Source organism: Mycteria americana, chromosome 9 (assembly GCF_035582795.1).
Source record: "Mycteria americana isolate JAX WOST 10 ecotype Jacksonville Zoo and Gardens chromosome 9, USCA_MyAme_1.0, whole genome shotgun sequence".
Taxonomy (NCBI): domain Eukaryota; kingdom Metazoa; phylum Chordata; class Aves; order Ciconiiformes; family Ciconiidae; genus Mycteria; species Mycteria americana.
Genome location: NC_134373.1, coordinates 22,012,560 through 22,034,887, shown reverse-complemented (window position 1 = coordinate 22,034,887; position 22,328 = coordinate 22,012,560). Strand labels below are relative to the sequence as shown.

General features: G+C 37.7%; 1 protein-coding gene across 1 annotated transcript in view; it reads right to left on the bottom strand.

The window, feature by feature from the left end:
- The window catches only part of LRP2 (LDL receptor related protein 2), a 131,813-nt gene that overhangs the window by 97,487 nt on the left and 11,998 nt on the right, over positions 1–22,328 (bottom strand). Inside the window, exons 2-7 of the mRNA XM_075512067.1 lie at positions 14,846–14,953; positions 12,524–12,646; positions 9,882–9,998; positions 1,808–1,918; positions 1,573–1,686; positions 186–302 (exon numbers count right to left, since the gene is read on the bottom strand). Coding sequence (XP_075368182.1) covers positions 186–302; positions 1,573–1,686; positions 1,808–1,918; positions 9,882–9,998; positions 12,524–12,646; positions 14,846–14,953 — 690 coding nt within the window. The remainder of the gene's footprint in view (positions 1–185; positions 303–1,572; positions 1,687–1,807; positions 1,919–9,881; positions 9,999–12,523; positions 12,647–14,845; positions 14,954–22,328) is intronic.

Below are 22,328 nucleotides of genomic sequence, written 5' to 3'. Positions count from 1 at the left end.
CTCACACACACAATAAAAAATTTTGCATAAGTTAAAAAAAAAGAAACAGCTGAAGATGGAATTCTAAGGTTTTCACAGAATTAAAATGGATTCAGAACATCTTGATGGGTCAAAATTTCATAGAAGTAGCTTAGTGAGGTCTTCCTCTGAAAATGTCATCATTAGAAGTTAGCATTAGTATATACCGCATCCTCTTTCATCTTCATTATCTTCACAATCATCATCTCCATCACATATCCAGCTCTGATGAATGCAACGGCCACTTGGGCAAGTAAAGAAGTTGCCTCTACAAGTTGTGTAAGCTAAGGAAAGAAACATGAGAAAATGAAACTACTCTAAGTGACTAAAAAGTTAGAAATAGTAATATTGTCTCGTAGATGAACAGTCATTTATAATCCCTCCTGAAAAACTGAGCCAGTTCCATACCTTGTATATATTGTAAACACTGCTAGTTTGCTCTGGTTTTAGGTATGAACTTTATTTTAGAATACTCTGGTTCTTTACAGAAATGAAAGGGAAGGCTAAATTTCTCAATTAATTGTGCAGCTAGATGCAGAGCACCTTATTAACAAGGTTCCTGAAGGTGGACATGACAAGGAAATGATACTCAGGACATCAGGAGGTAAAATATTTGCATGGCTTGTACTCAGGGAAACAGTAAAAAAAACAATGGACATTTAAACATCAAAGCCCTCCATGGTTGGGAAGCATTCCCTGCTAAGAGTTCAGAAACATTTATGGGTCCTCCAAAGGAGAGACATTGCCAAAGACATAAAAAAGAAATATTGGGGGGGGGGGGGGGGGGGAGGGGTGGAGCTGGAATCATAGTGAAGTCCTTTGTAGGATAGAGCAACTAAATGGCAACATGTGGCCTTCCTGCAACGCAGAATATAAAACTAACTTAGATCCTATAATCAGTGGGGGACCTTTTTAAATATATAGCTCGCACAAGTGATAACAGCCATGATTCTGGCTGGAGATGCAATACCTTGGGATACCCTGATCGTGAAGAAAAGAATGAGCAAGAAAGTTCCAGAAACGGAACAGTCAATTAAAGACCTTACATGAACATCTAAAGGACAACTATCTGTACAGTTATCTGTCTGTAAAGTCATACATTATAGTCACTGCGAATAATTCTAGAATATTCATTCCATCTATTGGAAAATAAAAATGTGAAAAAGAGCCAAACAAATTTGGACAAAACACAATAGCATGCTGTATCTAACTGAGATTTCGAAGTGAAGGAATTATCTTTCAGGTCATGTAGAAATGAAGAAAATTACACCACCATGAAGTAAAACTGTGTGTGTTAAGAAGCAAACTGTCACTGAATCCAGCAAATTCAAATAGTAACCACACGCCCAGGCACTTAGCAGCAAAGACAACCTGAAAAAAGTCTATCAAAGTAGCACTGCAATTTTCATCTTTCCATTAAACACAGTCCTTGTAGAACAGTGGCTAGCTTTTGATGGCTGTATAGCCAAGTAATCTACTTCCTGCTATCTGCTTGAATGAGTTCTTAGTAAAACAGTTAAAGAAAGTGGAAAAAAAACCCCAAAAACATCATACTGCAAGAGTTTTCATCACTCTTATCTCCACAGTCATCATCATGGTCACAGACAAAGGCTCGTGGGATGCATTCTCCATTAGCACACTGAAACTGCGTACTGGTACATCCATGTGCTGAAAGAGATTTTAGCACAGAAAGACATACAGAAAATCTGTCAGAAAACTATAGTCTTTAACTTTAAAAGAGGGTCTATAAAGCATATTTGTTTGGGATCACTCTGCATGTGGTACTTACTGCAATTAGCTTCATCGGAAGAATCTCTGCAATCAACTTTGCCATCACATCGCTGGCTTGCATTAAAGCATGCTCCATTTGCACATGATAACTGTTCACATCTTGGGTAGTCTACAATACGAAATCCTTCAGTATTAGCATGAATGTTAAGACTATAGAGTATAATGAGTCATATATATCCACTGTCAACAGAATATCTTGATTTATAGGAAAACAAAAAAGGAATACAAAACTTCCCATACTGCTACTGACAAACAATCCATTTATCTAGTATACTATATCCTCCAACAGGTATTTAAGAATATCCTCTAGATAGATGCTACAAAGCCTCGCAAGAAACAAGGGAAAAATTAGATGCCCTCCCACACCCCAAAAAGATTTGCAACCCAAACAGTTTACAATGTGATAGAAAACAATGCAACATGAAAAGAGAGCAAGCGGTGAACATTTATTTTATTTACTTGTACCTCAGTTTTACACTTTATTGATCTTAATAAAGTGCTTAGGTAGAGAAGGAGTTCGTGAAATTTACAGTTCCTAGGTCCTCTTAGAATGTTATGAGTTCTCAAACTCAGAGACTTCAGGTTTTTATGGCTTTGTTCTAATTAAGCCGAGGATGTTAAACTTCCAATTCTATGATCAACTTTAGGACCTCTGTTTTTTATTACTTATTTTCCCCTTCCCAAAACAAAAAAGATTCTGCAGAATGAATGATTTTTCAGATTTTTCTGATTTTTAGAAGTGACATTTATTGAACCTTTGCCTCTATACGGAAATACAGCTAGATAAATGAACTCAAGAAACAGAATAACCAAATTTCATTTTGCACCTTTTAGATTTTCAGTTTGACTTCTTACCGCATTTTACTTCCATATGAGTCAATAAAGCAGACAGAGCAGGCTCTCACTTAGGCACACTTTCATTCATACTCTTGGAATTCAAAACATGGATTATAAAATTACTCAAGCAGAACTCAGAAAAGCTGCAATTTTTCCAAGCAGTGGCAAACTGTTTTGCTTGCTTCGGCTGTTCTATATATCATCACATTCCCACTAAACTTCAACCACCTATGGAATAGGCTTACATGATTTTAACGGTTAAGTTCTTAATATGAGAGCATAAACAGCTGTGTTGATGTCCGCTACAAGTCTAGCCAGACTATCTCCCTGATTGATTCATTTACATTTCATTCATTTTCACTGCAATTAATGTAAGTCCGCAACTGGCAGGTAGGAACACTATGTGCCTCCTCACAGAATAGTAGTTGCAGATTACCAGGGTTCCAGCTACAGCGTTCCTACCCGTGGCTATCTGGTGCTAGTTCCCAGACCTTCCATTCCAAAAGCCTGCACTGACAATGCCAACACATGCCCTAACCACAATTAGCATCCTTTAGCCCCACTTCTCAATCAGACAAACTCCCTTCTAACACAGACATCTCATCCATTTCTTGCTTGGGTTAGGCTTACAAACAACTTATAAAGCTTTGAAAACAACATGGACTCTGAAGTCTTTAACTGTCTACAGAAAGAAAGAAAGGCCTGACCTGGGGCCACGTTTTATTCTCACTGTGGAATCAATGCTTCTTCCCTGCCTGGAAGCAGAGAAGCCATCACAGGGAGTAACCATCAGGCGTTCTACAGCATAGCAGGAAATAGCTCTGGCAGTACAAGAGTACTGCAAGTATTATGGGGCATGTATAAGAAAAAGAACAATAAAAGGTATTGGTTTTGTAACTGCACTGAAGTGGGAAAGCTTTTAAGGGGATTTATAATGGCCAGTTTTGTAATTTTCCTCATCTTTCCTCATATCCCACAGAAATACCTCCAGTGATGTTCCAAACTGTTTCTGATGGACTGAATGTCAAATAAATAGGAAGTTGAACCTATTGCCTTGAACAGCCTGTTTCTTCAAGAATGTCCAGGCAAACTAAGGATCTAGTCACTAATAAGATTTTCTCAAGCTCATATTAAACTCCCTTAGAAGAAGGGAGACTTTTTCAAAGTTTTCTCTCCTGCAGCAAGCCTGGAGAAGTCCTTGGCCTGGAAAAATCTTTATTATATTATATAATCTAGTCTATAAATGCAAATCATTATAAAAATAACAAGGAGGGCAATAAGTAAAGATGTTTTGAAGACACTTCAAAATACACATTCTGACTACATTTCTGGTTTACTAGAATGTGAACAAATACTTCTTTTTCCTTAATTTATTTTCAGATCTGCTTGGTGTACAGATTCTTTATTTTAACTGTAGTTGCAGAAACAAGAACATTCTTTGAAAAGCCTGACAGAGATGAAATTAACTTTTAAACTCTGTACAGGTAATCCCATTCCGAATCCCCTGTCTAAAGACCAGGCTTAGTAAATTAGAGTTCTGATCACAGCTTTCTCACTGATCTGAAAGATATTTTTCACTCATTGTGCATTGTACATTGTACTCTTTGTACCTTAAAGCATATTATTTTAATAAAATGGTTTTAATTATTTGGGGGATTAAGAACTAATCTTCATGAATAATGGCAAAACTGTGAGTTACACCAGAGGCTATAGCCAGCACACTGCAGGGTTCAGGAACATCTGTGCCATCAGGACAGTTCCACAGTAGCTGGGATAGCCATCCACACTTTTATGGGAGGAAAAGTCGCAAAGATACAAGAATCAAGCAAGAAATGCTGGCTCCTGTAAGGGCTAACCACTGTGCTACACTTTCCAGCAGCTTCTAGCTAAGGCCCCTGTGGAAATCATGCAGAAGATACACCTATGGCATTGTGTTTGTGGTGGACTCTGTCGATGTTGAGAGAATGAAGGAAGCCAAAACAGAACTTCATAACAATACTAGGATACCTGAAAATGAAGGAATATCTGTCCTTGCAGTTGCGAAGAAACAGGACTTAAACTCCCTTTCTTTCTCTCCAAAATTTAGAAAACATTAGCAATGGGTGAGCTGAGTTGTTCTACTCCCTATCACCAAACAGAAAGTTCTGAACAGGAGAAGAAGAATCTGGACCTTGGCAGTGGGGAGGATAGGAATGGGATTAACCCTTTAAACTGGAAGACCTATACAATCTAGCTTAATGAAAAGCTTTCCAGCAAAGCATGTCTGGAAAGTGAGTATCATGACATTTTGAATTTAAGTGGGAAGGTCTTACATTAGTCACTGCATTGGGGGCCTGCACAATAAACATTTCCTAGCTTTTATTTGACTTTTTTTTAAAAACTAAAATTTCTCTGTACGCACCTGATCCCAGAGCAATGCATTTGGGTTTAAAAACCCACAGCTATGCAAGAACTGATACTGATCAGAGAAGCTGATCATACTGTCTCTGTTCTAGGGGGCACATGGAAGAAGTGTCAGCGCTCTGTGAGTGACCTGGAACTATGTAAAAATCAAAGGAAGGGTTGTCTTCCAGGGACTCAGACATGTTGTTTTTTTCTAGGTCAGTGACAGATGGGTTAGAAAGAGCTAAAAAGGAAGGATAAGGTTCTGAGTTAAAAGGACAACAAGGTAGGTAGTTTACATCTAAGGAGGTCTGAGAATACAGCTGTACAAGAAGAGAGAGTGAAAGGAGATAGTATAAGACTGAACATGGGATTAGAAGAGAAAAGTGAAGGGACAGAAAAATATAAACACTGTTTTCTTTCACCTTGCTTTTAATTGTGAAGAGCCTCCAACATGAACATTGTCTCCTTTATCTTTTCCTCCCAAGAACCTTTGGCTAATTACAGAAAACTGAAAAGAAGAAATCTTTTCCTAGTGATCACAGTTCCTAGAAGATAATACAAGCTTTGTGAAAACAGGGAGAAAACCAGCTATGTTCATTCCAGTGCTCAGGAAGAAAGGGAGCTCTTCTTTCTCTCCCCTTCCTCTCAGGCATCTCTTTTTCTTAGCCAAAATACTTCTCCATAATCTGTCTCCCCGTGGTATGCCAGCACTTCAGTTGCAAAATATAAACAACTGGCAAACACCAGCACAAATAACAGATGAGGCACCTTGCTCCTTGTAACCCACAAACTGTTTGGGGACAACAGTTGCAAACACATTGAAATGGCATGTTTCAACATACACATGTGGAAGATGCTTGAAAGCTATGTCACAGGAATTGCTAAACCTACATTATTTTGCTCTCTGCCTAACACTTTTGTTCTGCAAGCTGGAAATAAATCCATACAAAAACAGTAACAGGAAACAGTTGCAACTGGTATTTGATTCAGCAGACACTGATTTCTGTCACACAGTCAGGAAGTGTAACCTTCTGTAGCCCTAACCCATGTTACAAGAAGGAGAAAGAAAAAAAGGGGGCAATTTCCTACTTCCAAGTGTCATTCTCTTATTGCAGCAACATTTCAAAACATTTTACAAAATAAAATTAATTAAAACCTTTTGATTCACTGCCATGAGTCACCACCTCACAGTGGGCAAATCATTGCCCGGGCATCTCATAGCCTATCAGAGACAGCAGGAGGAGGACTTACCCCAAGCCCAAGAGTCCTACAAGCTACATGATATCAGGTAGTGTTCATAGCAGAGATGCTTTGAGAGCTGGCAGACTGACCAGACCCTCATTCCTGGCCTTAATTCCTGATTTTGATCCCTGCCACTCTAGTCTTTGGCTGCCTTCCTTACCTTGCTCCAGTTTTGCTTCTTCCCTGTCCCAAACTCTCCCTGGTGGAGATATTTCCTTCAGCCTGAACTTCTGCCTTGTCCTGTAGCTGTTACATGTAATTTGTCCAACATCAAGAACATTAGCCTCTGACCATGGCCCTTTTCTTCCATCTTAGACTACATCCTTTATGATCTCATCAGGTCTTGATCTTTGTACGCTTTCGCCCTGATCTCTGCAAATTCATCCCAGACCTGGCTGCCCACTTCCTGACCACAACAGCTATTTAGCATAGCAAACAAGAGGCAGGAATTAACAGGTTAGGCAGTTGACCCATGGCAGCAACTCAACACCAAAATTAGAATCAAAAATCCAGAGTTTCTGGGCCTGCGCTCAGCCCATCAGCCTCAAACAACACGTCCTTAAAATACTTCCCCTTCCTCCCTCATGGCCTCAGGTGCAGCGCTCAGCTACCAGAGCTATATCCAGGAAGGGTATTCTGTCAGTCACAGCAAAGCAAAATGGACATGGCTGGGATTTTCATTTTTCAACTACGAAGCTGAGGCCAGAGAGAGAATTCTACCTTTAATTGAAAAAAATAGAGTATGTAACACAGAAAAATGACACCAGTCTTGGCTGCTTACTCCCAAAAAGTATTTGCTACCCCAAATAGACTGCCATTTCATTCTACATTTCTAAAGTTTTAAAATGAAAGTTTTTGCTAGCTGCTGACTATTAAAAAGCAGGAAAAACAACCTGATATATATATTTAAAGAAAATTTAAAAAACACAATTTTATGAAATTAAAACAGCCTCTATGCACCAATTACATGACCTGTAGCTGAAACATTGTTCTGATGTTTATCTTAGCCTCTGCATGGGTAGTTTCCCCTTGCTGTTAATCCCATTAGCAGTAAAATGGGCTACAGCTTTGAATTCCTTTGTTCTATTTTTTTTTTACATGTTTAATTGCCGAGTTACTTCATATTGGTGACATTTTGCATTTGACTAGTTTCTTAAATAATGTAACTTTTTCAGCAACAAAACTTTATCTTCTTTACAATCTACATCTGCTTCCAGACAGATCAGTGAGTGCAAGGCATAAGTAAACAGACATGATAAGTTGCATTTTGTTATGCTCCGTGAAAAAACAGAATCCATTATAAATAGCTTTTTTCTTTCATTGTTCATGGACGTTTCATTTTTATTTATGAAACCTTTTAGTGTAAATTAAATAAGGGAAAAATAATGACAAAGGAAAAGGCCAAAATAGTGATATTCCTCTTATATTTGTTTATATCAGATAATGTGGAAAAGGAAATGGATGAAACAGTGGGAAAAATTAATATTCAAAGCAAGTATTAGAATCTGCTTCCAAACAGTAAAATCTAACACTTACAGTAATCCCTACTGTATAGTTAATCATAAAATCACCAAATTACTAATTTTATCTTATGGCTTCTGTTTAAAGTTCCCGGCCTTGCAAAGAGAGAGAGGCAATAAAATTAACCAGCCTTTCTGGAAGGGTCTTGTCATTACATTCTTCTTGATTCTCTTGTCTTCAGCACCATCACATTTCTTTAAACTAGTCCAACACTCCTACTTTCAATGTTCCAATTCACAGTCATTCTTCTGTCTTAGAGGGACTGTCAACACATATTCTAATAAACCAGAGTAGAGGCTGTTGAATGATATGAGGCAGTCCCTCTCCCTGGGGCTAAACATGCTGCCTTCACAACAGTCATGGGGCCTACCGGCTGATGCAGCCACAACGGGGTTTCCCACGCAGCAGCAGAGCGCTACTGTTAAGGTATCTAGAGGCTCCTTTCCAAACTGCCTTTTTAATTTACTTAGTTGAGAGTGTTAAACATGAAATATAAATGTGCACTCCAATTTTCAAACATCACGGCGGCTTCTAGTCTGAAGAAGGAATGGTGAGTACTGTCTTTAGGACTCCATTCCCAGTCTGCCACAGATTTACTGCATTGTAATGATCACACCACTTCATCTGGCTGTTCCACGCTGTATGCAGTTACTACTCACAGATCGCTCAGAGGTGCTGAGCAGTTCCTCTTTTTAATTCACAGGTAATGCATTTTTTAAACAAATATATTTTCTTCAGGATTTTTTTGTGTGTGTCATAGATTTGTTAAATTAAGTTACCCATCTTTTTTTTTTCCTCTAAACTTTAACAGAAAAAATGCCAAGCTACAGAAGATATTCTTCCAGCAATGATATGGGGTACTTTGGATCTTGGCTTTTAGCCATTTGTGTTGGTGACTTCAGAATTGGCTGTGGGTCTATCACATGGAAAAGATCCAAGCTGGCTGTCTGAGCAACCTTTTATTCCAGAGTACCATATAGTTCTAAATCACCTTTCATTCTACAAAGTGTACATTTTAGCCACTTGTGAGTCAGGGATAAAACACACTAGCAGTTGGCTGACCATGTAATATGCTGGTTTTCCTTTACACAGCATGTGCATATGCCCTTTTTTCCTCCAAGCGCAGCCATTAACAACATTTTATTTCTTGTTTCTTTATCCATTCCTTAGCATCCTAGCATCTTCCCCCACCTCCCACCCCAGGTCTGGTCCTGCGCTAAGTTTACAGTTATGTCTTTTTCCCAAAGGCACAATAAGTTCTAACAGCTGGAATAACAGCTCATATGTTACGTGTCACTCACGACATGTGTAAAGCTTTTCCTTAACACTAACAATGAACAGACATGCCGTTACACACTGTTATGTAGGTATTAGGCGAAAACATCTCTGAAAAATGCGGCCTCTATTCTGTGGCCAGCTGTCCTTTCCATCAGTATTCAACCTAGGCCAGGATCTAGGGAGGCTGTCACCAGACAGTCAGGCAGCCTCACCTCTGGGGAAGTTAGACTGAAAAAACTACTTGTCCATCTGCATTTTGTTGGCACAATATAAACAGCTTATCTGAATACAATATGACCCAATGCCACTTCGTCTCCACAGGAAACTGCAGTCTAGAATACAAATGCTTTTGAAAGGGTCAAAGTCCCTCAAAGAAGTGATTAGGGGTCAAATTCTGCTTTTCTATACAGGTTATAGTTACCACAGATTTCATAAGGAATATGCAAAAAGAATATGAAAAAAATTCACAAAATTAGCTCTGAGTCTCCCAAGGCTTTAAGCCATTTAAACATGGTTGCTTTTTCCCAATGCAATATTATCTTTCAGACAATGACAAACAAGAAGCCCTGATCCTATGGTAGCACTTTGCATTTGATTTCTGCAATATGGATGAAACAGTGGGAAATCTGTATGGATCTGTATCAGAATATCAGCTCTAATACACAAAAGAATCTGAAATTAAACTCTTGCAACAAGAAGCATGTTGTGGTCATCCTGTCCATCAACAAGCCCTTTAATCTTCCAAATTTATTAAAATGCCACAGAGAGATGAGATGAAACCAGATCTAGTGCTAAGAGTTAAGACTCACGGCAGACTCTTTCATCTGTTCCATCAGTGCAGTCCTTTACCCGATCACACCAGTATGCACTCGGGATACACTGTCCATTTGAACATGTGAACTGCTGACTTGAGCATGTCCTTCCCGCTGCAAGAAACAGGCACTCCATCAGTCTTTTCCATCAACCAAGATTTTTTATGCAGAAAAATATTTTCCTTCTTCCTCTTTAACTACTCCATCCTTCTCACAAACATTAGCATAAGACTTTCTCCCCCTGTACCTTTGTGTACTCAGGGACGTTAAAGAACACTTGACAAACACATGGCAGATAACACAGCTCTGTGAGGCTTTCTGTAGCCTGCAAGGTCACTGCTTTTCTCCACTGAAAGGGCTGACCTCTAGGTTAAAAATTACCTCCCTATAATTGTTCTGCCTAAAAGATTAAATTAGTGAGAATTGGTAATTTAAAGTTTTCCTCTATTATTTTGTTTACTGGGTCAAAATCTGCCAGTAACTGTAAGTTATTTGGTCAACTAGAATGCCACAATGTAAACCCAGCAGAGCCAGAGGTAAGGCACTGCTTTCTAATACAGCCAGAGCCTCAACAGTCAGGAATATTTTACATTCATAACTAGTAGAGGATCAAGAATGATTATGTCTCTTCTAGTAACAGCTGTGTCAGTGAAAAGCAACCACATAAAACTGTACAATTCCACTTTGATTCCACAACAGCTAAATTAAACGCTGTTGTTCTTAGGCAAATTAATTGAATCTGTGAAGATATAGCTGAAGGGTGAAATTACTGCTAGCTTTTCCTCCCTTCTGCCACCTGCACATTTGTTTCTTTCAAACTCATGCTATATCTCACCAGCATCCCAGTATATACACTGGCATCTGGTCTGCTGCTTTACAGGGGCTCTCTATTCCTTCTTCTGTCAGCAGCGTTCCCAAAGTAAGATCAGCTACTGGGATACTAGTGTCATGAGGAAAAACAAGAGCAAGACAGCAAAGTAAAACAAATTTGGTTTAATTCTGCATGTGTGACTTCCAGAGCTGTCGGCCATTTTTCTCAGGAAAAATTGTTAACGTTTCAAGAAGCAAAAGCTCCTCCAGGATTCCCAAGCACAGAGATAAAAAGCCCCTTTAGAAGAATAGGGACAAATACCAGGAGATGGCTCAAAAACAGCAGCAGCAGCACAGTGCCACTGTATAGTTACTAATACTCATGATTAACCAGTACATGGAGAACAATGCTACAGTGACCCAGTTCAAAAGTCAACTCAGAGCTGTTGCTCATTTTGCATTTTGTATCTACAGATTCCTTAGTTAAAACATAACCAGCGGTTGTGCTGACCCCTTCTCAGAGAAAGAGGGGAGCAAAAGGCAGTTAACCTTAGTTCCAATGTTTCTAGCCTCAGTGGGAACAAGTATCAAGATATAAAAGCACAAACCAAGTCTGTGAACAAAATCCTTCCAAAACTTAAACCTGTGAACCTCCCCAGAATCAAGGGGGTTAGTGAGTAGCTCCAGAGCTGTTCAATTTAAAGAAGTTATCCAAAAATTAGACATAGAATCAAAGGAAAATAAATGAATCTTATCCTCATCATTTAAAGTAACTTCTAATACTAGAAGTAGCAGGAAATCGGTTCTTTAGAACACTACAACCCTTGTTCTTCCTGTCTTATGCAGTAACACAGAGAATGTAATTTGGTGCAATAACCATCTCAGTTCACTATTCATCATTTCGGCACTTACTTAACTGTATATAGCCCTTAAACTGCTTAGTCACAAAATTCAAAAATCAGAGTAACATATTTTATTATCATCAGTATTTATCTTGCTATCAATACTGAAAAAAGAAAGAGCCTATGGCTATGGCAGTTAGGCTGCTAAATGATTACAGAGAACATTAAACACTTTAGTTTAAAACAGCAATTTGAACATGATTAATACACTGTTTAGCATATTAAAGTGAAATACTGATAGGAATTATGTCGTAAGTTTAAGCTGTCCAAATGACAATGAACGACTAGACTTTCCCCTCATATCAGGACTTTTGGTATTCCTCCTATCTGAACATGAGAAAGAACAGCTCTGGTCATTTTAAATAATAATGCCATTAAATAGCATCACTGAAGATGGTACAAGAATCTTTAGCAATGTTTACTTCAACTGACTGATAATTCCTCCTCTTTTATATACATATAAATTTCAAAATTTTCTAGAAGGAAATGAAATTTTTTTTTTCTATAATTCTGAGATGCCAGTGTGAATTTTGTTATGCAATGAATAAAGCAGCTTTTTCTGTGACTGACACAGTGTTTGGACATCAGAGTATTATGTGTATTTCATCATTTTTGGAACTACTAAATTTTGTATCAACTATAAAACTAATATGCACTGTATCTTTTTCTCCTTTTTTTCTCTTTTTAATTAACTGAAACATCAGTAATTTTCAGATTTCAAGACCTGGAGATGTCTTTTTGGACATATTTTCTGTATTTTATCTATTTCAGATTTCAGATTATTTCATTTCTAGAAACTGCTTTGGCGAGACTCTTCTGGTAAAAGCTGTACTTAGGGCAGGCTTGTTTCTGTATGTTCTCAATATGCTGCTATGTGAATTACCTTATTTCACAAAGCTGGTATAACATTAGAACTTAAATACTTACGACATTGTTGATGCTCATCTGAGCCATCTTCACAGTCTTCCTCATCATCACAAACCCATGACTGTGGGATACATTCGCCATCAGTCTGACACTGAAACTGATTTCCCTCACAGGTAGGTTGTGCTAGTGTAAGCAATGAAAAAAAAATTGTCATTTCACAGACATCTGGGAAAGCACTTTCAAAGAAAAGAATTAAATAAGGGAAAAGAAGACTTAAGGTTCAAGTGTTGATTGACTGTAACTTCCACTAAACACATGAAGCATTTGACAAACCAAAGAAAACGGACAGAGCAGGGAGAGGAAAGTGGGCCAGCAGAAGGATGCTCAAAGGCAAAATTTAGTTTAGTGAACTCCTGTGTATGAATCTTCAGATTTGTATCCTCCCCTGGAGACACAGGCTCCCCTAGGAGGCAGGTCACAGCAAAAGCTTAAGGCTCTGAAATGCCCTCTGGCAGAGCCTCTTTTTTTTCACGTATATATGGAGTCATGCTAGCTTCCCTAGTCTCACAGGGGTCTGTTCAATTGCTCTCACTCCACCTCAGGTGCTCTATCCCTGGTAGGAAGGTCTTTCAAAACAAGCTCATGACTCTTCTCTGTGAACTCAAGAGGCAAAAGTGAGGGTCAGGTCAGAACAATCTAAATGTTGCTGTCCCAGCTCCACTCTGTACTTTTCAAATAGCCAAACAACAGGGAGCCATTAGAGAGAAAGCAAAATAAATGTTTGGAACTGTGTTACAGCTTACTCCATCCTTAGTTAATACTCCTGGGAAGAATCACTAGCACAACACAGTCCAGTAGACAGGACTCTGGTCTTAACCATCTTTTTTCTCAGGATCACGTTTTGCAGTACTGCAAAGTCAACTAGAAACACTTTGTGCTCATGGAATGATATGCAAGCACAGCTACCAATGTAAACAAAGCATCAAGGGAAAAAATTAAATCACTTTGTAGATTTAGAGTTGAGAACTACAAAATTACATTAGAGGTAAAGCAATTAGAGGGATAAAATCGATCACATACTACAGACAATGCACTTCATGCATTTTTTTTTTATTCCTGTTTTAAGAACCAAAGAATAATCTTGTAATATAATTTTAACCATAGGCCAGTTTTAAACAGTTTAAAACTATCTTCCTAGACACTTACGTGTCCCACTACCTATAGCACATTAATATATTGTTTTTAAAAGCACAATTAACTGAAAAAACCCTAAAAGTTTAATTTTCATTTTCCTAATTCACCACATGTATGAAAATGAGAACAACTCAACTTCATGCTTATAACTATGACAAATGTAGTAAGTGTCGGTGGGGGGGGGGGGGGGGGCGGCATTATCTTTCACAAAGTCAGTGTGAATTTTACCCACTCCTTGTTCAAAGCCCAACCACTTGTTTCCAGTTGCAGTTCAGAACTAAGCTGAAATAGTAAGCTATAGGACGACACCATTTTCTTTTGCCAGTTTAAGGCATTATTCATCCAGAACTGCACAGGTTTTTGGAGCTAACTAAAGTGCTAAGCAACAAATCAGACTGCCAAGCTGTGTGAATGACCTCCAATTATTATATGGGTCAAGCAGCAAAGAAACAATCCAGTGTGAAAAGAACCAACATAAATTAGTCTTTCTCACTCCCCATCAGCTGAGGGGCAAAAACTGGCCTAACCTGTAAGTGGGCTGCAAACTGCACCAGCCCACAAGACCTCAAAGAACACTAGAACCAAGAAGGTAAAATGCAGGCGAGTTCCTGAAAACAGGGGGAGGGAATTTCTTCATTTTCACAACTTTTCAACATTCAGCTTGAGAGAATCTTTGTGCATGGATATTACAGCCCATCTGAATGCAATCGTTGTTCCTGAGCTGCTGGCACTGAGGATAACACGACCTATTCTAGACAACTAACCAAGACTCTACTTAAGGTGCAGTAGGCACAGCTTGTTGTCTAGGGCCTGAAAGATCCAAAGATTTGGAACTAAAGTGATGCTGGTGGTAGCTGTACATACATCCAATATTCAGGATTACTGCAATAATAGAATACAAGACGTTTCTACACCTACTTAGGACATGAGTCATCAAATGAAACAGCATTATTGGACATCCAGGTTTTTAAGAGAAGGCTAAGTCATGTTAGAAGTTGAGCACTACTTGATTTTCTGACTACCAAAGCAAATGGACTCAAGAAATACGACTCTCAAGCAGATTCTGCAGTCGTCTCAAGATAACTAGGAGTTTTCTCCCCCTGCAATATTCACACAGCACATTGAGCACATTGGGATCTCAGTACTTCTTATATTACAAAAAAGTTGCTCTATAGTTGTTTCACTTACGACAACCAGCTTCATCTGTATCATCCGAGCAGTCTCTAGCCCCATCACACCTCCAATCTGCAGGAATACAGCGACCATTTCCACAGCGAAACTGCCCCCGCTCACATCCTGTGGTAAAGCAGAGTAACAAGCAGGTTAGCAGTACCAGCACATAAAAACAGACAGTGGAGTGTGTTCCTGTCAAACAACTGTAATCTATCCATCACCTTATGGCATGGAAAGAATAGAAAATAATATTATGATAATACAAAAATATAAATAAGTATATATATAAAAAAGATCTCTACATACCCAGTCAACCAAAAAAAGAAAAGAACCAGCTCTAAATTTTACAGTACATTTCCCAACTAAATTGCTAGAAAATTCCCATAAGTTTAATATTTGTATATTATACAAACAAACAAAAAAACCACAAAAAAAAGGGAAAAATAACCCAAACAAGTCTCAGAGGAGCACCTACACTACAAAAACCTATTTAGCAGCAATGCATCAGTTTTAAATTCACAAGCAGTATAGACTTAAATAAAGGTAGAGCATCATTTTCCACATTATTTCTAAGGGCTAAACATGTTAAACATTAGTCCTCCCCAGAGTCTCTGAGGATTTAAAAAAATAATAATAATTATAATCCCCTTAGCTGATGTGGAAATCTAGTTTCAGCAGTGACTGCTTGAAAGTATAGAAAGACCTCAGTTTTGTTTTGTTTTTTAATAATGCCCTAATATTCAAAATCTTTCCTCTGAAGTACAGGAAAGCATGTCTTCAGTCAACATTTGAATAGCAAATAATTTTAAAAGAAATTAAGCTTTCAGACATTTATGGCTGATCAAAAGCTATCCTGCTGTCATTCCCTCCTGCTTGACCTACTAAGGATTACGACCTGATAAAGAAGCATTCATTCCCAGGTGTAAATGCAGCTGGATCAGGCCTTTATTAGAGTTGACTAATGAAATCTCCAGTCCCGTAGGAAAGAGAAAATGCACTGTTTATGGCCTTTCGTTGTGACTACAGCCTCATAAAAAGGGAGTGAACAGTTTTATAGGTCCCCAAAACAATGAGCTATAACATCATTAGGTTCAACAGAGCTCTGTTTCATGTTAATCTGTTGTCAGCACCTCAGAGAAGGGAACACTGAAAAAAACTGAGGTAGTAGCAAAGCCCAACTGTGAAGAAAAAAAATCCTGTTTCCTGATTTAAGTAATAGCCATATGACAAAAACTACATCTTTCCATTACTCTGAATGATTTGTCCAGAGAAGATAACCTCAGTGTACATAAAGCACAACCACCTATTTTTTGAATTCATGATGACATAAATAACATGCTACCCTAACTTTCATGTAAAACCAGGCATATCAACACTGTCACATAAACACAGTTAAGTGATGTATTCCTAAGGGATATAGGCAAGCTACTTTATGCAAGGAATGTTCAAATCTGATTGTCTGGTAGTGACATCCTGATTTATAATGTATCCTGCAAATGGTCAAAAATTTCACTTGGATAAATGGTGGTACGGAGTGGTACAGGAGTATGTTCACCCAAATACCTTCTATAGACTAATGCATGATGGTGGTTGGTGGTGCAGGTCTGGGGTTGGTGGTGCAGGTCTCTTATCAACTACCTTTAAAACACAACAACCTCCCTTGCAAAAATGCCCTGAAGGAATGTACAAGTTCACTCTGGAATCCCAGGCCCTCTCACTGAATTTTGCCCTACAAAGCAACATTTCCACATGAGATTAGCAGTTAAAGCTCTAATAAATACAACACATAAACCACCATTTATCAGTTGGAACTACTATGCAAAGCAAATACTAAATCTGCTTGTATATTTAGTATATTACTGCTATTCAAAACCACTGGAATATTCATAGCCACTTACTTAAAAAGAAGTTGTAATACAGAATTAAATCTGCATCCACATGATTAGCATTTCTAATGAAACAGATGCTTATAAACAAGCAATAGGAGCAATTTGTATATTATTTCTAAATAATTGGCAGCCAAAAAAATTTCAAGCACTATGTACAACCCTGCTAATTTTTTTGCCTATCTTGTATTAAGTTACTATAGTTAAACATACCCTTATAGTGATAAAAATGAGGAGATAACACTGATAAACTTTTTAGAAAGCATTATAAACATAGCAGCCTTTGTACAGTATGAGAAATGGTAACTGTGTGTTAACAGAAAACCTGCAAATCATGCAGTTCTCCTACACTCTGTAATACCTTGCAGAATTATAGTTTAAGTTGCTCACACCTACATACAGTAAGTGCTGTATCAATGTCCATTTATACAATTCTTCAGCAGACCTGTTATAATTCATTTAATTACAGCATTAGGCTTTTCAAATGTTATCTTCCATGCTTACTTATAACTCAAGGCAAAGAGTTCTGAAACACCTATAAAAATAAGAAAGACTGATACTTCACTTATCACTGTTTTATATTTAGAACAAAGAAAATTACATAGCAGATAATGATGTTAATTCATTAAAAAGACAATCAATTGACAGACAGACAAAGACAGACAATTACTTGAAAATAAGTAATATGGAAGAAGTAAAAGTCATCTGCAGTATCAAGGGCACTTCTCACCAAGGTTCTAAGAAGCTTGAGTTTCAACTGCGAACAAAAACAATTCTAACTTTGATAAAGGAGAAAGTAATCAGGGGAAAAATGCGTGATTACAAAATTACTGCTATGAATACCCAGGAGAAATATCCAGAATGAAAGAAAAGTAACCATGTCAGCAATAACCAGGTCTGTTACTATAGACAACTACAGAGACCATTTTCTCAAAGCTTAACTGTACATATTGTGCTAAAAACAAGTACTGGAAACTTATGAGATTTGAAGAATTGTGATTTAGTTACCATTAATTTAGTTATATGTTTTAAACAGTATTAATTTAAGTAAAAATGTTGCAGGCATTACTCACACTGACTAGTAATGATTCACAGAGGAAGCATATGGAGTCCAAAAGGACTATTTCCATTGGTATATGCTATGCAGTGTGAGCCTGCAGCACCTGGGTTTCAGCAAGAGCGGGGACTGTCAGAAGCCAAGGGGTATCCACTTGTTTATTGCCATTATTTGAAGCCTCGATTCACTGAAGGATTAGTCATTAGTAATTAGTAATTTTATGGAAGGTTTTGCTTTCAATAAGAGATTTTTTTAAAATGGCAAGGCAGCTCATGAATCAGTCAGACATTGCCAACAATTAATACTAATGAGCTAATTTCCATAGAAATTCTGATTTACTCTGACAGATGCTGATAAAACCAGACACCTCTTTCAGGCAAACAGAATCCTGTTAGCAGGATTCCTGAAGGAAATAACCACTGAGTCTAAAAACAAGCAGTAAAACAATTAGTCTTCACTGTCATGCTTAAAATTTGCTAATAGAAAAGAATCTAGGTGACTTTTGAAAGTTCAAAATTCAGAAATGATTGAATTTTTGGTGTTGCTCTACTTTTACTATAATTTAGTTTTAGTCTTCTGACTGTGATTAAAGCACTACTAAAATAAGGACTAAAAAATGCATGGCAGACCTTAAGAATCACACGAGAACATATATAAAGAAGAATCTCTGGGCATTAACAAAAATAAGTTTGAAAGATAAGATCTGTTTCAACTGCTCAATATTCAGGAAAACACCAAGGAAAAAACAAATATATGATATCATCTTTAATATAAACCTGCCTAGCACTGAAAAATGCAAACCAAAGATCAGAAGCATCACTGGAAAAATATAGCCCAAAACACTATTTCTAAACTTCTTGCTATGCTTACTATCTTTGGGCTTTGTGCTAAGTTTGTGTGGTTCTTGTGTGGTTACCACTTTCTGTGGTTCTCTGTGTCCGGCATTCTCTCATAAGAGACTCCTGAGTGGATGATTAAAATTCACAATTTGCTCAGGTAAAAACAAGCAGGCTAATATTACCGGCTCTGGGTAAGCTACTTGCACAAAGATTATGCCAGGTAGTCATTTTCCACTGGAATAAAGCAACATAATAGTGATTTTGTCAGAGCAAAGATTGAACAAAACACTAACCAAACAAAAAAGCTTTTTTTGCTTTTAATTTATTAAAAATAAATGTATCTCTTACCAAAGGAAATAATGCAATACAAGCACTATTCAATACAATTACCTTATGTTCTGCAAGACAAGTTTTGCCCAACAAGTGTTGCCTGCATAGGAATGAAGTATCCTAAGCTAAACTACTGCCAAAGACAAACCCCACTGCCACTAGAGGATGGTAGTCAACCTTCACACCACTAAAGAATGTTATTCAATGTCACATTAAGTCATATGGAACTCCAGCAGAAGAGAGAGAGGTTAATAGCTTCAGGCATTTCACAGCACAATGGTTTAACCTATAGGGCTACAGTCTGCAATAGGAAGGCAGTCCATTACACCCTCTCAACCTCCTCTGTGCTTCATTTGCCCCAGTAAGTTTGTGTAGAAATATTTAGATGGAGAATTAAAGCTTAAATTCAATCCTCTTGTATTAAAACCAGAATGTTATGGTTGGCTTATAATGGAAACCAATACTGCCTTACTCTCTGCCATCCTTTGCATTACTTTAGACTCCTTTCAGTTCCTCTCTGAACAGTCTAGTCTTTTCTAATTCTTTTCATACATTTTCTACCTGCCCATTCAACCCTGAAGTCCGTCATAGTTTTAACTTTGACTACAAATCGTTTGAATTATATTTGTCATCCACAGATTAAGGGCACCATGACTATCTATTCTGACTGTACAGAATAGGCCAAAACCCCTCATTCGTTCTTTCTTCCTCGTGCTCACAATACCTTTGAGAACTGCTGACACCTCTTTAACAGTTAAGCTTGAATGAAAGATTTAAAGTAATGAAGAATGTATTAAGCCCAGGGTAGATTGTACCACTCTCAAACTGTCCACTCAAAAATGAAACTTACACTGCTGCAATTACTTTACACTTCAGGAATCATCTCTCTCAACAGACTTTTTGCATTTAAAAGAGTAACATTCTTCAAGGCAGTATTTTTTCAACTGAACAGTTCCACCTTTAATACATCCACAGTTTTTCAACAAGCGCAAACAAACTGTACATTACAAGCTTCTTCCACATAAATTTTACAAAAAGAAAAATAAGTGACAAGCTCTCTTTTCTCCCTTTCTGCCTTCCAACAAAGAGTACTCTCTGTTCCCATTTGGCCCCCAAACAGAACAGCCCACTCCAGTGGCCTTGCAGGTAGAAGAATCCTGGAGAATCATCTTCCATACACTTTGATGTCAGATTTTTGCCTCACTTAATTACATGTCAAACAGCCCGAGGTTTTGGAATGCTCAGGGAGGGGAAGCTGAACCTCTGGAAATTCCACCTCTGTTCCCCCACACTAATGAAGAAAGAAGTAAAATCCATAGTTCAGGAAAAACCTTTGCTTATTATTGTAAAATGCCCTGTGATACTGAAAAGGAGTATTCTGCTAGCAATTATAATAGGCAAATGAACAAAGATTATTTTAAATACAAAGAAAAATAGTCTGATAAAATTATGCTAAATGTCATATACCTTGAGACAATATTTAACTTTCAGTCTTCCTACACTCTGCAAACTCTATTATATTTAATACAAACTATTCAGATTACAAAAACACAGACCACATGAGCATTTATAGGTATTACAGAAAGCAGTACAAGATTTATCTTCAGTCTTCAAGACTTTGCAACACAGAACGTCTTTTGTACCTGCATGTCTCTAAACTAGATTATATTAGAGAAATAATTTTAACTCACAATACCAACAAAAAAAAAGACAGTACAAATGTGAGTCTGCACCCACTTCACATGACTGCAAGATCTCTGTATACAGATTGATAGGTGGACAGGGGGCTAGTCAAGGGACAATCTGAAGCAGAAGAGCTGCAGTGCCAGAAACAGACTTACAACGTTAATAGGGAAGTATAGGATTCCTATTACTGAATTATCATCCAATTACATATTATAATGAGATTATTGTTAGTAAAATAGCATCTACAGACTGAGTAGCTGATCAAGGGCTCTTTGTGCCTTGCACTGTGCAAACACTTAATAAAAAGAAGGGTCATACCCTAGATAGTTTGCAGCATAAAGATGATAGGCACTTGAACTCACCTGGGTGCCCCAATGTCAATAAGCAAAGGCCAAATGGTGCTGCTCTTCCCTTCACCAACGCATATTCATATTCTACTGTTTCTCCAGTAGCACTCCAGGAAGTCACAGTACATGAGAAGCACACTCACTTTTGCTGGTATATTTAGTAAACAGCACAAGAAACAAGCCACATATATCTTGATTATTCCTATGGAGGGGTCTCCAACCTTCTACCAATCAGTGTTGGAAGGATTCCTAGCCAGAGACTCCATCTCTAACTCTGGTTTAACAGTCATCAATGCACTACTCACAAAAGTTGTCTACTCTGTTTTTGAGTCCATTTTTTCTTCTGAATGCCAACAACATCATGTGATGCACGTGCAGAAGTACTTCATTTGTTTAATTTGATTGTTATATTATGCACTCCCTAGCCCCCAAGCAAAAATGCAGACATTTTAGAAAACTTTCTGGTACACAAATCATACGAATTATTTCAGATTATTGTACGGGGGGATGTGGAAATGATAAAGGACTGAGCTTGAAGCAACAGATTTGGCTCTCCACTGACACTAACTGGACTGAGATTTGGCTCCCAAGTGTCAGTTGCACAGCTTCCTCAAAAATTAGCAGAAACCCACTGATGACAATAATAAAATAGCTTTTGCTCCACCAAACAGCAGAAAATGATACTTCTAGCCCTTCTCCCTAAAAGTCCTATCACATGTAGAACCTTATATATTACTGGATTATACATAGAACTGATATCAGGAGAGTGAGAGGAATGAAAACAGAAAAGAAACTTAAGTTTAATCTTTGCTCATTTGTTTCTTTCTGTAAGCCTACCTGGATATGCAGTCTATTTATATCTTAGATGAATAAGCTAGATATTCCATACTCACAGGAGACAAAATTTTGAGGAAACCACGTCCTGAGTTCAGTGGAATGATGGGTATCAGAAGCTGTAATATATGGACCTTGCTTGTCAGAGTAGAACCTAATACCTACATTTTAAATTTTTACTCACTGATTTTTAATAAAAAGCACCTTAAAATTCAAGAACAAAAGTGAAAATTTTGTCTTTCATTATGGACTTAGAAATGTTTCACTGCAGCAACAGCAGATTTTTATGGTTTCCCTTTCAAAATCACTCGCCAAGTAGTTAAAAAAAAAAAAAAGAAAAAAGGAAGTCTGGACACAGCAAAATCTACATTATATTCTGTGCTTTGTCTGCATGCTCTTGCACATACAGACACTTGTCAACTAAAACTATTGTTAAAACTAAAGTATCAAATCTCATTTTAATAATGCTCACATGCAAAATCTTTTTAAGAAATACTTAAAATTAGTGTATTCTATGTT